The following is an 18,894-nucleotide window of genomic DNA, read 5'->3' as shown; positions in this document are numbered from 1 at the left end:
CCCCTTTAAATTAGAATACATAAATAAAAGCAGTTTGCATTTACACAGACACTGACAATGTTTCGCTTCCTCTTTTTTTTTCTCAAAATCTTTGTATGAATTGAGGCTCGTAGTTTCCAGTCCACTGTCACAATGTCCTTCCCTGTGGACAGATGTCAAGCCTTTGCATAACCAAGCAGGAGTAAACTCTGTTAGGGAGGGAGGGAGGACAGTCCTGTTGTAGCTGTATATTATTTACATTATGAATGACAGGTTATTTTAAACCAAACAAAGATATCAACAAAACAACTAAAAGCTGTTGTTTTTAACATTCGTATCCATGTGCCGTTCCAAACGAGAAAGCAGAGAAAGAAGAACAGAGCTGTTTCGTTGTCTTGTTCCACCTTAAAAGACTGCACGTTTCCTTGATTTAACATTTAGCCCTTAGCCCTGCTCGTCACGAAACAATCCTCTGACCAGAAAAGGAAAACACACGCAGGCTGGTGGGAAATTGCACCCTCATTTCTCAAACACTCTTAGTCACATTTGCACACACAAACACACACACAAAGTCTTTACCATCCCCCATTCAATCTAAGCTCCAGCCAACTCCAATTTAATCAAACTCCTTTGCCTTCGGGCCTGTGGAGCGGCCCACTCGCACCATCTACAGGCTGAACTACATAGTGCTTCTGCTCCACTGGGTTTCACATTTTTAAAAACCTCTCGCCACCTAACGATTGTATTTTGCAGCTTAAAAAAAAAAAAAGTATCTGTTGCCTGGTAAAATGCAACAAAGCACAATCGCTCTTGTTCCATCTGCTCTGAGCTCAAGCACCATTACAGTTCAAATAAAACAGGAAACGCAACAGAATCATGACACTAGATCCAATCCATAATCTGTACAATATTAAGAAGCATTGAAGGTGCCTGTAGTTCTTTTTTTTTTTTTTAAATGATTCAGTAAACAAACACGATATAAGTCAAGGAATCCTCATGTAAAACTCTCCCTCAGGGTGATCTGTACTGTCCATCATGGAGAGAGGAGGGAGAGGGAGAGGGAGAGGGAGAGGGGGGAGGGATGGACGTTTGTAGAGATGATGGCTTCCACTTGTTTCGTGTAGCTGCACTGTTGCAGAGCTCGACACATGAAAACTGTTCTGGCTGATTTTATCAAAATGTCTTTAGCTGAGTGTTGATGAAACCAGTGAAGAGGGAGCGATTCCTCCTGAGAGTCCGGTCTTACTCTTCGTCTGCGTTCTTCAACATGAGGATGGAGTTGTAAATCTTCAGGGCGGGTCCTAGCTTGATGGACAGGATCTTGACAATGTCCGCTTGGGTGAGCAGCAGAAAGGCCTCGCCATCGATTTGCTACAAAGAGAAGGAAAATGTTTTGCTCCATATCACTGTGGTCTACAGACTAGAGGACTTTGAACACCAAACTGACATCAAAGAACTAGTGGTGATAAAACAGACTGTCCTGTCGCCTGTGTCTTGGCCAAAAAAATTGCAGTTGAACATACTGTGAAGCATACAGCCATTCAAAAAAAGGAAATCCAGAAAACTGACAGGACAGATACAAGACGCTAGTGTTGAAAGAACAAATGATATTTATCGTGCACTTGTGAACAATAACACAATTACAAACTGTTTCAGCTAAAGAGCTCAATGGCTAAGAAAAAACAATCTTACTATAGCATGTTTCGATCTCACGCCCTTTAAAGTTTAGCCATATGTTTGCTCTCCTCACTTTCGTTTCTCTTCTTCTGCAGTGAGTTTAGCAGCCAGTCAGAGTAATGTGGGATTTATACTTCTGGGTCAAATCGATGCCGTTCCTAAGACCATAGCCATAGCCTGACATGCACCTCCCCAGAAATGTAACTACACAACGTTACCTTTGTTAAATGTTGCTGTTGTCCCTGGCTTCATATGAGTAGGGGAAAGGTATGCTAGCTGCTCGGCTAATTTATACAATGCAAAATGCCATAGGCTAACTTTAGCATGTTGTATTTTTGGGGAAAATGTGTCCAGATAAAGACAAGTGTTTGTCTGTGAACGCTGCGAGTTATAGTGAAGCCGTTTAAAGTGTGTTTTGGGTGTGTTCACAGCATCTCTGCTGCTGCCTAGTGTTTTGGAGGTGTAACTGCAGAGTGACACAGACACACAACCGCACAAGTATAAATGCTCACAACAGTGTAGGGTCTGCTGCACAAGTATAAATCCCCCTTAATTTCATTCACTGACTGGTTCTGCCATCTCGAGCCCTGATTCAAAATGCTGAATCGACTGAAGAACAGCCGACAAGAGCCAACTAGTGGAACACACGGCTAAAAACTGGGGCGACAGACGCTCAGTCGGCTTAATGTTTCAGGGCCATCACTCAGATTGTGACTCTTTTAAGCTTTGAAGCTGATCCATCATGAAACAGCAGAGACATCTTGTTAGCAAACAGTTGCTTATTCACACATCCAGCAGTTATGGAGCATTGTTATTATTCATTTGGAGTCACGTTTTTGGTCACTTGAGCAATATAAATCCAATATTCACTTTTCTTTTAGCTCTGTTTTGTCTCTACCAACTCCTGAGAGAATATGTGTCTCTTTAGCTGCCAAATGCTCCACTCTGTTCAGCAACTCGTCTCTAACTGTGCCTGTCCTCTTTTCATAAAACAGTTTAATTAAACTCTCAGCAAAAATATACTGCATTGCCTGATGAAAATGTGTGTGATTGCTCTGTGCTCTGAGTCTTCTGCACTCCTTGGGCTTTAATAAACATTAGTGTGTAACTCTAACTGTGCATGCGATCATTATTTACAGTTAATATATTTGAATGAGGTTTAAATTTTGTACATTATATCTCCTAAGAATTACATATCTTTCAACATGTAAATCATTTGACAGCATTAACTGTGGATATGAATCAAAGGTCTCAAACAAAAATCTAAATGTCTTATCATGAAAATGTATGCAAATGTTATGAAAATGCAAGAAACTGTGTAGAATTAAGCAGAGCTGCAGAGCAAACACACTAATGAGGCACCTAAAAAGTATTCACACTGTGGTCGGGCCTTTTTTCTGTGTGTTTCATGTCAGGCAGTCTACACACACATGGCACCAATACATAAACACTGAAGTAATTAGGTCAGTGCAAATGTATTGCTGCCACCTGTGTGTATGTTTCATGTATTTGTTTTGAAGTTTTGGCATCCATCCACTACACAAAAAAAGAGCTGTGTATTTTTTCATGTATATACAGAACAAAAATTAAAAGAGCACTTTTGTTTTTGCTTCCATGTTTCACAGTTTTAAAGATCTAAGACTTTTTTTAAATGCACTTAATAGATAAATGTCTCAAATTTTGTTCCCACATTTGTTGAAGTCTGTGTTAGTGAGCACTTCTCCTTTTCCAAGATTATCCATGTTCACTGAATGTTCATTTCACTACCATAAGCTGTCCCCAATGTTGTTTCCCTGAATTTGGCAGAACATTATATTGGCCTCCTTAACTACAGATCATGTGTACCCACACTATCTCAGGACCTCCACATCCAGTGTCTTCACCTGCAGGATTGTCTGAAACCAGCCACCTGGGCAGCTGATGCAACAACTGGTTTGCACTGGGCAGAGTGAGAGAGTAGTGATGTCCTGTGGCTGCAGATGTGCTGATGTCATCCAAAGCAAGGGCCTGTACACTTCCTACTAACCGCTGGCTGTTGTAACTTTCAGAAAGTTTAGTTGTAATCTTTCTCTCTGCTACAGTCATTGCTGTTCTTTAATTTGGATCATTGTGTTTTCGACAAAATAAAGTTTTTTGTTGAAGTGCCTTGGTTATTTTGTAAAAGTGTTCACACAATGTTCTCTAATTTTGATCACCACTGTATATTGGCAGACACCCATGACGATACAGTGACCCCTACAGGACAAATTAGCAACCTACACACATTTAACACCATGGATGGCTCCTGTACACTGCAAGTGGTGTCACACCAGATACTGGCTGATTCTTTGGAGTATGTGACCAATATGTGGAGCTGTTTTAATCAGCATTTTGATCGGCCACACCTGTAAGGTGGATGATTATCTTGGAAAAGTGCTCACTTACAGATTTTAACAAATATGGGACCAAATTTTGAGAGAAATACGTTTGTTGGGTGCGTACAAATTCTTAGATCCTTAACTTAATCTTGTAAAAAATAGGAGCAAAAACCAACGTGTTGTGTTTAAATTTTTGTTCAGTGTATTTTCTATGCAAACTGGGGGCTTAGTAGACATTATGGCACAACACTACTGACTTGCTGACTGACAAAAAAAGCAACTTGAGGATATTTGGCTCTTTTTTTAAAAAAAAAAAATGTTTGAGCAAAGATCAATAAAGTATTAAAAAATAATCTATCAATCATTAAATACAGTAATCATCAGCTTAATCGTAAGTCTTGGCGAGTTCATCAGTAAGTTGAGGTCCTAAATAGCAATGAAACACCTACCTCAGTTTTAAATGTAGCAGCATGTTCTTTACATCCTGGGAGTCCTTTGACAAAAGAGGCCACCTGATTAAAAAAAGAGGAACAACTTTAAGTAAAAATCTACAGACAGTCTGTCAAACACAAGATGTTTCAATCAATACATGTTTATCCACTAATCAAAGTGCTTCGTAGGCCTTTACTGAACCAACAGGCCGAAAGAGAGCACCGACTCAGAACCAGAAAAGCTCTCCTTGAATATTCATGCACAGTTGCGGTTTCCCCAGAACAACTAGACGCCTTCATGTCGGATGAGTGAAGGAGGAGCATGTCTGCTTTTCATGTGTCGGCGCAGTGCGAGTGTGTGAGCATGTCTGACCTCCTCGGCGCTCCAAGTGGCCACTCTCTTGGCAGTCAGCCCCAGGACCTCGGGCAGCAGCTGGCAGTGTTTGTCCCAGCAGAGAGCCACCCGGTGGGGGGGAGAGGCGGAGATGCCGGGGGAAAACACAGACTCGTGGAGGGCCTGCTGGAGAGAGATGGCGTCTGGAGAGGCTGAGGACAGAGGGAGGGCAGAAGTCAGTGGGAGTGAGGTTTTGACGCTTTATCGTGTTTAATTTTACACACAGTCACACAAACCTTTACTGTCGCCAATCTCCTCTTTAACGTAGTGCATTTTCAGGTATTTGGGGACTGGAGCCGTCCTGCAGAAACACAGAAGTTAGAGTCACTCTCCAACACAGGGGAACACTTTCTGCATGCGGCAGAGCTTGGTGAGATGATTTCATGACTGTACCGTTTAGGCCTTGTTCCATTGTGGCTCTGCTCACTGGCTCCACCTGCTGGCTCAGGCTGAGCATTACGTCCTACACGCTCAGCTTCCACCGTCACCGGTTTCCTAGCAACACAGATAACTGCTCTCAGGTACAGACCACTGGATGGACTTGCATGTGAAACACTGAGAGGAGTTCTCTCGGGAGTTTAAGTGGCTTTTAAAGTGTGTTTGTGCTGTTTTTGTGGAGCTAAATGCACAAACCTGTTCTGGGAGTCTTCCGCTCCGTCCGGCTGGTCCGGCGTCGAGGAGGTCTGTGTCGTAGTGTTCACGTGAGGGTCCGGGCGTCGGCCACGTGGATGAGGTCCACTGAGGGCGAGGGGTCGTTCTCCACTGAGGCGGTCTGGCAGCAAGCCCTCCTTGTTCAGATTCATCTCCGAGTAGGGACAGCTCACCTGACTGCACACACACAAAAGACACGGCACCTTTACCCGGGCCTAAAACAAAACTGCCAAAATGTTCACTTCTGATGCTCTGCGATGTAACAGGTTACAACGAAAAGGAAGAGAAAACAGCTAAAAATCACCTTAAAGGCTCAAAACTCCCCCCCACACTCACAAGCAACACATTTACACTGCAGGCAGCCCACACAAGGATAAATGAAATTTAAGAACATTAAGATTCTTTCTTCTTCTCCTGTGCACATTACATACACAGTGCCCACACTGATGTGCTGTTTGAGCACAGTGGTACAGCAACACTGACGAAATCAGAATAATTTAGAGTGTGGTTTTCATAAATAGAAATTTGCCCAGAATTTAGGCTAGAATGTACTGATGGAAGGGATACTAAGAAGTATTACACCAAAGCCTAAGATTCTCTAAATGCACCATTCAATCAGACTTTTTTGGGCGACGATTGATTTGAATTTTCCATTTAAATTTTTTTTCCAGCACTGACAGTTGTGCCATTGTTAAACCATCAAGTCTTGATTCATAGAGATCAACATATCATTCGTTTTATACCCTGTTTTATGACTTCTTTAAACACAGATGCTACATGGTATCAAGTTTGATATAACCGCCTACTAATAGGGCTGGGCGGTATACCGGTATGCACCGAAAACCGGCATTTATTTTCGTTATGATTTGAATTTTTCATATACCGCCATACTGGTGAATAGCCCAAACAACGTCCGGAAAGTGTTTCAGCGGGGACCCATTTCACCGCTGCACACCACAGGCATGCTTGAGCGGGTGAGAGTGAGAGCATAGAAAAGTTTAGAGGCGAGAATGGCTGCTGGAGAGAGTCCTGAAAGCAAAGCAACTGTACACGATGACCCAGAAGAACTCACACCAAAAAGAGCAGTGTTTACAATTCTCCTCTGCCCTCTGTATAGCGCACGGCGGAGTTTGGCCCCGATGCGCACACACCCACACACACACACAAAGCGCACACACAGATGAGCACACTCGAGCACGGCATTTTCCTGACCGAAGACAACCCGTCCCGAGTCCGAGACAGTTACAGCCGGGCTCCACCGGGCACGTCAGCGGCGCGGCACATCTGCAGCGCAAGTCCCATAGCAGCTCGCTCCCTGTTAATCAATTGCAGCGGCTCGACAACCCCCATCTGTCGCACGACAACTCTCTATTTTACGCGGCTCTTCTATTTTTGTCGCGCTACGCTCCCCTACGCGACCCTCCAGCAGATAAAAACTACATGAAATAGTGTGCTAAATGAGCACAGTGTGTTTTTAAATGAATAAACCATTATCAGAGGTGATATGTGATCATTTTTTTCATGCATTTACCCATGTTTATCCGTGACATTGTGTAAATGTCTGTGGCGGACATTTGAAAGCGAGTAGATGACAAACAGTACAGTAAACTTGTAGATAACTCAAATATATGTAATAACTTGGGTGGAAAATGCTTTAACATTTCATGCAGCCTACATGCAGCCTCTCGGCCCAACAAACGGTAAACAACCCCGCTGGCTTCTCTACGTGTCGCTTCCGTACGCAGTCAGTGGAGGCCAAATGAATGGAGTGGAGCGTGTGTTGTGTTCAGGTGTTGTCAGGTAAATAACAAATTCCAGCACTTGAATAGGCCATAGCACAACACAGCAGCATGTCAAGTTGGCCGAACTTGAGCAAAATACCGTGAAACCGATATGATTTTTTCTTAAAACCGTGATATGAAAATTTTGTCATACCACCCAGCCCTACCTACTAAGGTCCTGATCAGAGAGAGCGAGTCTTGAGGTTTTCAAAACACGCACCGCACTGCCTTTATTGTTGAAGATGCCTTCTTTATTTGAAGATAACCACCAAACAGCCATAGCATAAATGTTATTTTGCTGTAAGTAATGTTAAAATCACACATCTGTATCTTTCAGCATAAAAATGGACAAACAGAGGACACCTGCTTTCACTCTGAGGGGGAAAGGCAGTTCTTGTTGGACACAGGGAAACTTAGGTCCGTGTGGGTATATGAGAACCTCAAAAAGAGGAAGAATCATGGGAAGTACGCAGCTGGTCCAGCACTTTTTCTGTTCTGAGCTCAAGTTTTTTCAATTCGAGGTGTTTTCAGGGCGCTCCTGCAGAAATGCAAGGCACTCAGCAATGAAAGAGAAGCGAGCAAATCGCTTCACTGTTAAATTTCCTTCAGGATCAATAAAGTTGCATCTATCTATCTATCTATCTATCTATCTATCTATCTATCTATCTATCTATCACTGTCAAGTGAGAACAAAATGAGTAGCCAAGAGATGGCCAAAGGCTTCTTTACAACAACGTCTTGAGTTTCCTCGCCTGCAAAAATGGTACGTTCCGTTTAAACTGAGTCAGAGTTTCCAAGTTCCCAGTCAGAAATATCAACTGGAATGCCCCCTGTGGTTGGATTTCCGACTCAGAAAGTCGAAAGAACCTCACTAACCCGCCCTCAAAACCCAAGATGGGTTCTCCGCACATCAACAGTAGTGAAAGCTGTTTCTTTCTTTCTTATTGTCTCTCAGTAAATAAGTCACACACACAGTACTGTCCAACTTCTATCTGTGGAAATGTCACTATAGTGTTTCTATGTGTAAAAATACAGCGTAATGCTTTGCGCTCCTATCCTGGCTAGAGCAAGCCCCACTGTGAAATAATGATTTTCAGACTTCTTGTACTGGAATGCAGCCAACTCGGGTGTGACATCATTCCCAGCTCCGACCACTAACTTCCAAGGTAAATGGAACGCAGCAAAAGACATCACATCCTTGATTCACTGTCACTTCTCTAGTGTAGCCGACAAACTGTAGTTTTTCTGATAATCACGTGTTTGTTTTTGGGAAAGTAAAATGTGGAAGAAAAAGGGTTTTCCTGTTCTGTTATTTTTCCGTCATCCCCGACTCCGGTTGTAGCCACAGTGTCTGGAAAAGTGCTTCTGCAGGCTACCAGTAAGCTACACCATCGCTATGGGGGAGGCTCCGATCCTACTTTTGATTTGGAATATAGAAATCGAAAGCTCATTTCGACCGATTTTTGATTTATGATACTGGATTCTTGATGCTTCAACTGAGGATTAAGTGATTTAGAAAACAATCATATGTGTGCCACACGACATTAAGACTGAGAAACATAGCAAAGAGAGAAACAAGAACAAGAAAAGAGACGGAGTTTGTGCTACTAACGTGTAGTGGGTCCCATAGCGAGGTCCTCTAATGTGGCCAACCCCGTTGCATCCTGGGGTAGGACATCCTTGGCCAGGGGCAGTCACTAAATCACTGGAGCCTAAAACACACACACACACACACACACACACACACACACACACACACACACAGGAATGTTCATAAAACTAAGTAAACAACTGCAAGACCATTTCCATTTTTAATTCATTATAGATTCCTCCAGAAGTGAAATGAAAGCAAACACACTGTGCTGACTCATCTGTTGAAATTACAATTTTGGATTCTTCTCCTCAGAAACCTCAACTGACCTCTCTGAATATCAGGCCTGACAGACAGGAAGAGTGTGTCTCACCGTTGGGATATTGTAGTGGGTGTCCAGTCTTCTGACACCAGCCTACAGGGTGCAGATCAGGGCAGTCTGTCTCCACCCAGTAGTCATACTCCGAACTCCAGCCATCAAAATGAATCTAGATGAGAAGAGGGAGGGTTGAAGCAAATCAGACAGAGCTCAGAGCAAGTGAAACACGTCCGGATGAGGAGACATGTTGTACCTTTAGTCGGTGGTCCTCTGTGTCTGCTATGGTTGCAACACGGATGAGCATGGGGTTCCTCTTATCCACAGCTTCCACTTTCATCCCAATCTGGAAGCCATGTGGAGGTCGCTGCAAACACAGGGCAAACCAACAATCACATGACTACATCTTGACTACGCTTGTACATATTATAAATCTAAGTGTATGAGTTGTACCGGTTTAAAAGCGCGAGCAGGAGCAGCCTGTGTGCCCGTCTCTTCCAAATACTTCTCCCATGAGAAACTCTTGGGTTGTTTATATTCTGAGGAGAGGGAATTAGATCCGTTAAGATTCAGTTATGTAACACGTGACCTGTGGATCAAACACTGGTGACAATCTGAACATCCACAGGAACTGACAGCGACATGCATTTCACCATTAATGTAAACTAGCTTCAGTATATTTACTTAAAAAATGTTAACACCAGAAATATGTAATAAATGTAGTAAACTTTCTACAGCAAAATACATCGATCAGGCAAGCAAAGAATCACATTATAAGCTTTGTCAGCAGAATCTAGATATGGATTAGTATTTACTCTAGTAATGTTAGATTCTGCATTCCCTACGGTATATTAAAAGAGTTTATACTGACCCACGTGTGTCTTGGTCTGTGTCTTACCAGCTGGAGTGGTCAGAGTTAGCTCAGCCTCTTCGCAGTATCCCACAGGATGGATGTATGGACTGCTAGCGTCACACCTTGATAAGAAACAGCTACTAGGTGAACAAGCACGCATTAAGGGATGTCTCAAATACCAGTTTTTGTCATGAGAGACAAGGACACAATTTGCACTATCTTGAAACAACAGTTTTCAGTTAATGCACCTAAAATAATGTGACAATGAGCCACTTTGTTAGCATTCAGGTCGCAGTAACATTAGCCATAATAGCTAGAAAAAATACTTTAAAAGACAGATGTTTCCGTAGAGTTTCCAGGTGATTTGCCAGACTCGTTGGAGAGTTATGATATGCCAGTTTCTTATCTGGCACTCAACTTTTTGGGGGTCATCTTCACACTTTTAAAAACTAGTCCATTGACATCTTGGTAGCAAATCGGTAAGCCTGTGGTTACATGGTCCAGTTTTAGCAGTGCTGCACATGAGATGACAGCGAGTCACAGTTATAAAACTACATTTTGTCTAAAAGTCCTTTTCTGAGAATAAATTAATTCTAATGTATGTTTATGCTGAATTGGATGTCAGTAACCATGACAATGACTTGAGCACAATTTTAGACTTTTTCAAATGTGTTCCAGGTGCATAAACTCTTGTAATGCATGTCCAACTTTTCCAGACTTTATGTCCAATTTCCAATCCACCTCATGTTCATTTCCACATTCTCCATAGCAAAAGCACACCAATACAGTTCCCAGCAGTGCTCCTAATGTATTCAGATCTGAAAAATTAAATATGGTTGAAGGTTAATGTACAATGTGGCTGCTACATATAAACCTACGCTCTGCTGTGGACACCACGTTAGTTCGGTTCGGAAAGTCACACAATAACCAACAAACTAAACAATCGAGACAGCAGGTAGATGAGCAACTTCCAAGTAATGTGAGGTAAAATTACTGTTTCTGTCAATAGAGTCTGCCGGCTTCGAAGGAGATATAACAGCTTCAGTTTCAAATCAGAAAGGGTTGTCTGATGCTGACACTTAAAGTGATGTTGTTTTTCTTTAGGTGATCCTTTTTTTAGAGAACGAGGAGCTACTAGTTACTTGTGCCTCTGATTGGAGGGGTTTCAATTTTAAAAACATGTTCAGAGGACAGATGGACGTGCCCCTTAAATCAGGCTCTTACCAATAATCATACGTGTCATCCCAGTTGTCAAAATGAATGAGCAGCCGGTTGTCGACGACAGCAGCAATAGTTGCTACGCAGATCAACGATGGGTTTTTCCTGTCCACTGCCTCCAGCTTCATCCCTGCTCTGAATCCAGACGGAGTCACAGACTGGAATAAAAAACAAAAACATACACGTTTAGCTCACATAAAACCTCAATTTAATAACTTGTTGATTTATACTGTGATTTTTGTGTGCTAGTATTGTTTTCTATGTACTGTAATAAGGGTGTCCTTGCTTTCAGTTGCCTTCCCTGTTAAATAAAGGTAAAAATAGGAATATTACTGTGTGCTTCATACTCACGGTGTTGAGGCTCTTGAAAAGGTGTTTTGGGGCCAGCTGACCCCTACAATTCTTCACATACATGCTCCAATTAAACTCTCCATCCTTACAACCTACAAGACAAACCTGCTCAGTAAAGCTGTTTCTAAAATATTTCATATGTTTTTAAGTGTGTGTGTGTGTGTGTGTGACTACCTTTAGGCAACAATAACTTATGCCCGTTCTTCTCACACCAGCCAGCTGGTTTTATATCCCACGAGTCGGCGTTGGCCCAGAAGTCGTAGCATTCTGGGTAACCATCGAAGTGGAGCCTAATCCTATAGCCTTGGATCTGAGAGGCGATGAACAGTCAAATTGTTAAATAAACAGGGATTAATATGGATGTGGTCATATGCTAAACCAAGGTTACAAACAACTATAAGCGCACGCACCTCTGCGACCGTGAGAACACAGAACAGAGACGGATGAGACGGGTCCAGCCCCTCCAGCTTCATTCCAACCTTAAAACTGTTCCTGCTTTGAGGAAACGACTGGTGCTACAGGACAAATGTACATCACAGCTCGGTCATGATTTGGTTCATCTGACACTAAAAAAGCAAAACCATCTAGTGATACTTAAATATATCGACACTAAAACTGGCCAATGTGTATGTGGGGAAGATGTACCTCCTTGAATAGTTTCACAGGAACAGCGATGGCCCTCTCTTCTTCCAAGTAAGAAGGCCAGCTCCACGCTCGTTTCTTATTGGCTGGTGCTGTCACTGAGAATGGGACAGAAACACAAGTATGATGTACTGTATTGGTGCATGACAACCTTCATCACATTCATGACAAACATTCAGATACAAGTTTGAATTTTTTTTCTTTTCTTTTTTTAAATAAAAAAATAAAAAATAAAAAAAATGAAATATTTTTAATTCAGATCAGTTCAGTTTGCTTTTAATTTTAATTTAAGACTCAATGTTTGGACACGTCATCTTTGTCTTATTCAAGCACTACAGGTGAGTATAAAGGTAAGTAGTACACATATGTGGTCCTGTGCAGATGTGTGCAGAAGTAGGAATACGGTTATTAGAGCGAGTGGCGTTAATCTACATTTTGTCAACAAATAAGAGCAAGAATAAAGTAACACATTTAGTGGTAGGTTTAAAGATTTGTATCATCAGAATTGTGAACTTTCACACAGAAGAGCTTGACTCATTTTGACAAAATGAATACATACATAAATAAAGGATAAATTAAATCAGATAAAATGTTTGTGGCAAATTAAGACCTCACAAATTCACATTTAAAACTATTTAATGAGAACCTGCAGACAGCCTGAAAAAAATGTTCTAATCTATCACTCTGTATGTCAATGAAAAACATGACTAACACCTGGAAACACGACCTTACTATCGATAAATCGGTATCAAATTAATATAAGCTGTCATCCATGCCTGTCCTGTGTCACACTTCCAGGGTGCCTGTACACTTCATAAGTTAGAGTTAAGATATTTTAAGAAGTTTCAATACTAAACGCACTGAAGATTTGAAAATAAAAGCTGATACATGAGACGACAATCTGTAAGACAGTTGGTTTCTCACTAGGGCAACAGCACGTCATTTCGCTCCAGCAATTTCACGACTTACAAAACTGAATTTAGGGACATAAAATGTATCTTGAATTGTATTTGATACCCATTAAAGGCCTTGATTTTAGTTGGCCATGTCAGTCATTTTGAGGTTTGTGCGTAGGATTTAGGGGCATCTATTAGCAGAAATGGTAAATAAAATATATAACTATGTTTTCATTAGTGTGTAATCACCTAAAACTAAGAATTGTTGTGTTTTTGTTACCTTAGAATGACCCGTTTATACCTACATAATGAGTGGGTCCTCTTCCACAGATAAACCAAATACTGGCTCTAGAAAGGACCATTTGGGTTTTTATGTCAGCCACTGTAGTTCTCCAACACTTTTGGGTCACAAGAGAGGTTTGAGTTCTGCAACCTCACCACTAGATGCCACTAAATCCTTCATACTGGACCTTTAATGTCTGTTATGGGCTTTAAAAACCCTGTGAGACAAGAGAACACCTCTATCCTTATCCTCACTCTACAGTGGCAGCAGTCTAACATACCCAGTTTGGCAATTTTGGCACCTCTCCTGCCTTTGGTGGTCTTGGCCTTCTCCTACAAAAGGTGAAATAAAAAAAATGTGTCAATAATCTGAATAATCAGCTTTATTCCCGTCACCTATCTTGTGTGGTTTCTTGGCTTAACGATGAGGAGAAAAATTATAAGAATAGAAAACTTTCATTAAATGCTTTGTTGCAAAACTTCACTTATTACAGAAACTGCAGAAAGGGAAAGGAAGTATGAGGGTATGCTCCTCACCTCTGGTTCCTCTTGGTTGTCTTCCTCTTCATCACCAGAATCCATATAGATCTTCCTCTTTTTGCGCACACGTTTCCCCAGCCTCTCACCCTCAGCTGCTTGACTCTCCCTTGCTTCCCCTGGAGACGATCTGTAGAAGATAAAAATTTGGCTCCAGATGAAACTGCAAAATGATCTGAAGGACACAGAGGTGCTTAACGATACTGGACATGTGATTTCACCTGCCGCTGGAGGGCTGGGCACACACCGAGCTACAGAATTTGCCCTGAAGGAGGGCATCGCGGGCAACACGACTACCGCAGGCTCGGCACCGTGACAGCTCCCCATTTGGGCCCATGTCTGCGCTGGAGCCAACTTCAACACTGGGACCAACCTCCACACTTGGGCCCTCCATACTGGGGCCCTCCTCTAAAGACAGAAGCACAGGACCAGGAGCTGGAGGACAAAGCAGAAAGAAGGTCTGAAACTGACAAGTAGAGCATCAAAAAGTCAACGCTGCATTGCTTAACAATAACAGCATTGTGAGGATTCAACATGTGCCGTCATACCTTTAACTTGAGACGATCCAGGCTGACTCTGAGTGGCTGGAGTTGTGGCTGTGCCAGTCTGTGATTGGCCCTCTGGTGGAGGTGTAGGAGTGTGAGACTGTGCTGGGTCCAAGGTCTCAGGCTTAGGCTCTGTCTTCAGGCCTTTGACCTCTAGGTCTGTGACAATCTCAAGAGTCCCAAACTCTGTCATGCGGAACTGTAAAACACAAGCAAGGCAGAAACTGGTATGTTCATCAGGGTTTCTGCCAGGAAATTATTGAGCTGGTACATCGCCCTAATCCTGATCATGGTGTCTACTGATGAAGGTACTTCATTGAGGACAACCTAAATAATATTCACACTGAATAAATATATCATATACCCATGGATGGATTACTAAATGTGCAACCAGGCAAAGGCCCAGGAGCCCAAAGTGTCAGGACCCCCCTGGCCTTTACCTGCATAATGTCACTTAACATACTGGCAGAAAGCAACCACAAGGAGACACAAAATTATCTCAAATAGGCACAAAGTGACCTCAAAGAGACACAAAATGACTATAAGGACAAAAACCAACCACAAGGAGACACATAACTGGCTCCAAAGAACACTACATTGCCTCAAAGAGACCCAAAATTATCCCAAAATGAGGCACAAAATGAATACAAAGAGAAACTAAACAACAAGAAAAGACTCATAATTACCTTAGAGACATAGAATTACCTCAAAGACACACAGAGTGACTAAAAGGAGACACAAAATTACATCACAGAGACACAAAACAACTACAAGGAGGCACAAAATGACCAAAAGACACAAAATAACCTCAAACAGATGCAAAATTACCTCAAAGAAACACAAAATTACCTCATTAAGACACAAAACAACCAAAAGGACACACACAACAACCACAGGCAGGGACAAAATAAATACATAGAGAAACAAAAAGACCAGATCTGACCTAAATTTGTCTTGGAGAGACACTAGATAATCTCCAAAAGACTCAAAGCTGCCTCAAAGAAACCCCACATTACCTCAAGGCACAAAGAGACACCACAAAGTCTGTGTGTCTCGTTCCTAAGTAGGAGATGTGGTGGGGCCTTTTGGATGTCTGTGTCTAGGGGCCCACTGTCTCATAATCCACCCATGGGTATACCCTGTGCGACAACGTGAAACAATGCTCCTCCAAATCTGTGTGTGACCACAGACTTTTACACCAACATTTACATAAATATCTCCCATACCCTGATGTCACTACCCGGCAGCGTGGCAATACCGTCCTTCCAGTCCAGAGCACCCATCATATCAAACTCAGCTCCCTGGGAGGGGCCATCGCTGGGCGGAGTGTCGGTCATTCCCACTCCTCTGATATCCCCAACCTGCAAAGATGAAATACACTGCCTGGCCAAAAAAAAAGTCACCACCAAAAAAAAAAAAAAAGTCATACACTCTAATATTTCATTGGACCGCCTTTAGCTTTGATTACGGCACGCATTCGCTGTGGCATTGTTTCGATAAGCTTCTGCAATGTCACAAGATTTATTTCCATCCAGTGTTGCATTAATTTTTCACCAAGATCTTGCATTGATGATGGTAGAGTCTGACCACTGCGCAAAGCCTTCTCCAGCACATCCCAAAGATTCTTAATGGGGTTAAGGTCTGGACTCTGTGGTGGCCAATCCATGTGTGAAAATGATGTCTCATGCTCCCTGAACCAGTCTTTCACAATTTGAACCCGATGAATCCTGGCATTGTCATCTTGGAATATGCCCGTGCCAAAAAATCCATTGATGGAATAACCTGGTCATTCAGTATATTCAGGTAGTCAGCTGACCTCATTCTTTGAGCACATACTGTTGCTGAACCTAGACCTGACCAACTGCAGCAACCCCAGATCATAACACTGCCCCCACAGGCTTGTACAGTAGGCACTAGGCATGATGGGTGCATCACTTCATCTGCCTCTCTTCTTACCCTGATGTGCCCATCACTCTGGAACAGGGTAAATCTGGACTCATCAGACCACATGACCTTCTTCCATTGCTCCAGAGTCCAATCTTTATGCTCCCTAGCAAATTGAAGCCTTTTTTTCTGGCTAGCCTCACTGATTAGTGGTTTTCTTAAGGCTACATAGCTGTTCAGTCCCAATCCCTTGAGTTCCCTTCGCATTGTGCGTGTGGAAATGCTCTTACTTTACTATTAAACATAGCCCTGAGTTCTACTGTTGTTTTTCTTCGATTTGATCTCACCAAACGTTTAAGTGATCGCCGATCACGATCATTGAGGATTTTTTTCCGGCCACATTTCTTCCTCGAAGACGATGGGTCCCCACTACCCTTCCAGTTTTTAATAATGCGTTGGACAGTTCTTAACCCAATTTTAGTAGTTTCTGCAATCTCCTTAGATGTTTTCTCTGCTTGATGCATGCCAATGATTTGACCCTTCTCAAACAGACTAACATCTTTTCCACGACCACGGGATGTGTCTTTTGACATGGTTGTTTAGGAAATGAGAAGCAACTCATTGCACCAGTTGGGGTTAAATAACTTGTTGCCAGCTGAAAGATAATCGCCCATGCAGTAATTATCCAATAGGAGGCTCGTACCTATTTGCTTAGTTAAATCCAGGTGGCGACTTTTTTTTTTGGCCAGGCAGTGTATAAAACAAATACCAAAGACACTGCCACATGATGAAAACTGACACAACAACATTACAGATGTTCAAAATGTAACAGAGGTTGATTAAAGAAGGTTCAGTCCACATCTTTGTCTCATATTATGGCGTTGTTCTCCGTCTACTGTGCTGACTGTGTGTGATAATCCCAGCGAAGCAGCCCCCTGCATGGCTTTACCTACGAAGTGCTCCCAAACGTCAAATGCAGTTTCTACCTGCACTTGTAAACAGCATTGCCGGACATCACCGCTGGATGGCGACTGTGTGCTGGCTTGCAGGATACACCATGCACTTCGATTTCAGACAAAACAGTCAATAATAATATTGTTTTGCTGGTCAACTAACAGGGGAATACGTGCACAAACGGCCCCATTAGAGTGAACCTTCACCAGGACCATTGACAAACATGGGGAAAGATGTCTCAACTTGAAGTTAACCACACAAGTTCATCTTTTCCTTGTTTTAACAGTATCTCCTAAAACCGGCTGTTTGCCTGGTTATGAACAAGTGAGAGGGTGATTTGGTTATCCGTTTTAAAGAGAACACTGTTTTCTGCACTGACTGGCCAAACTTAAAAGCGTTTCAAGGCGACTAATATTTCGATCTAACGTTTTAGTCTTGACGCATGTTCAACACTGAATTAAGGTGATATTTTCTGTTTGCATGGTGCTCATAAGCATGCGAAAAGTAGACAACAGCCCGAGCTGATGGATCTTGATTAAGTTTGAGTTTGCACTTGATGCCTCAGTTTTATTCTAGCCATAAATAAAGTGAATGTAGGAGCGCCCATGATTAGCATTCGTCTTATACAAAATGGCGGAGCATAGGAAGAGGCCACCAACACGTTTAAACTATGTAAATTACTCAAGTTACCCATTTAAACAAATCATGCAAAGCCGCTACGCGTCGAACAAAAGCAAACGCTTGCTGTATAATTTCCTGACTTTGTGTTTTCCGCCACTCGACTTATTTTCTTCACTTTCCCCTTGTCACGGAATGTCAGCCCAGGTTGCTAGCTAGCGCTGACACGAAGCTAACAGCCAGCTAGCTCCGCTCCGTTCAACTGCACTGGGGGTTGCTAGACGGCTAGCCATAGCATTGTGACTGGATGCAGCCAGCTAAGGACAATCTGTAATAAATAAGTTTCCCGGTTAATAACAATAGGAAAACGCATTTCGCGAAACGTCAACATTTCGCACAACAGCACACACAGTCGCAATAACACCGCGCCACTGTTAGGAGCTTCAACATTGTTGCTTGATTAATTTCTTCAATAGAAACTTGAAAAAAACGATTTATTCTCGCCGTTTTAAATCAGAGTGGAAATAATGTGAACTAACGCCAATAACCGAAACGAAGGCCGCTTTTTCAAATTTCGCCACTGTTAGCGGCAATAAATGAGTATTAACGCCCGTATTGTTTAAAAAAATGTGGAACTCACCTCGTTTCTGTTTTAACTCTTATTTAGAGCTGGATAGGAGGATGCGCATGCGTGCAAGATGCGCTGCCTGACAACTTTGGGTCTCGGAAAAGTTCAGTTTACTATCGGTGGTCAATACCGGGCCTGTTTACTCTCACAACACGCCCAAAAACTCAGTTCGGCACCGATATAACGAGCACTACCGATGGACCGGTGCTCATATCCACGGTTTGCTCGCAACAGCCACAGAAGTATTCACATAAAGAAGTACGACTGAGTGTATTTCAATGGAGCGCAGGGACCGCAGTGTCTTCCATA

General features: G+C 42.5%; 1 protein-coding gene across 4 annotated transcripts; it reads right to left on the bottom strand.

Moving 5' to 3' along the window:
* On the bottom strand, positions 1-18,704 carry l3mbtl1b (L3MBTL histone methyl-lysine binding protein 1b). Of its 4 annotated transcripts, none has more exons than XM_049582720.1 (22): positions 18,598-18,704; positions 15,728-15,862; positions 14,505-14,700; positions 14,178-14,391; positions 13,957-14,086; positions 13,701-13,752; positions 12,245-12,339; positions 12,010-12,114; positions 11,774-11,909; positions 11,600-11,691; positions 11,255-11,406; positions 10,049-10,152; positions 9,631-9,716; positions 9,434-9,544; positions 9,235-9,349; positions 8,883-8,982; positions 5,472-5,666; positions 5,232-5,333; positions 5,075-5,139; positions 4,818-4,990; positions 4,463-4,525; positions 1-1,350 (listed from the first exon to the last, which is right to left on the bottom strand). In XM_049582720.1, the coding sequence occupies exons 2-22, from the start codon at positions 15,836-15,838 to the stop codon at positions 1,222-1,224; spliced, it is 2,526 nt and encodes an 841-aa protein (XP_049438677.1). In that variant the 5' UTR covers positions 15,839-15,862; positions 18,598-18,704; the 3' UTR covers positions 1-1,221. The 4 variants fall into 4 exon arrangements, with proteins under 4 accessions (XP_049438677.1, XP_049438678.1, XP_049438676.1 ...); XM_049582721.1 differs by having other exon boundaries at positions 15,728-15,884; positions 18,598-18,674; XM_049582719.1 differs by having other exon boundaries at positions 10,076-10,152; positions 15,728-18,622.
* Between the last annotated feature and the right edge of the window lie 190 nt (positions 18,705-18,894).

This window comes from Epinephelus fuscoguttatus, linkage group LG8, assembly GCF_011397635.1.
Source record: "Epinephelus fuscoguttatus linkage group LG8, E.fuscoguttatus.final_Chr_v1".
Taxonomy (NCBI): domain Eukaryota; kingdom Metazoa; phylum Chordata; class Actinopteri; order Perciformes; family Serranidae; genus Epinephelus; species Epinephelus fuscoguttatus.
Note: the sequence above shows the minus strand (reverse complement) of the source record. Positions and strands in the feature narration are given on the sequence as shown.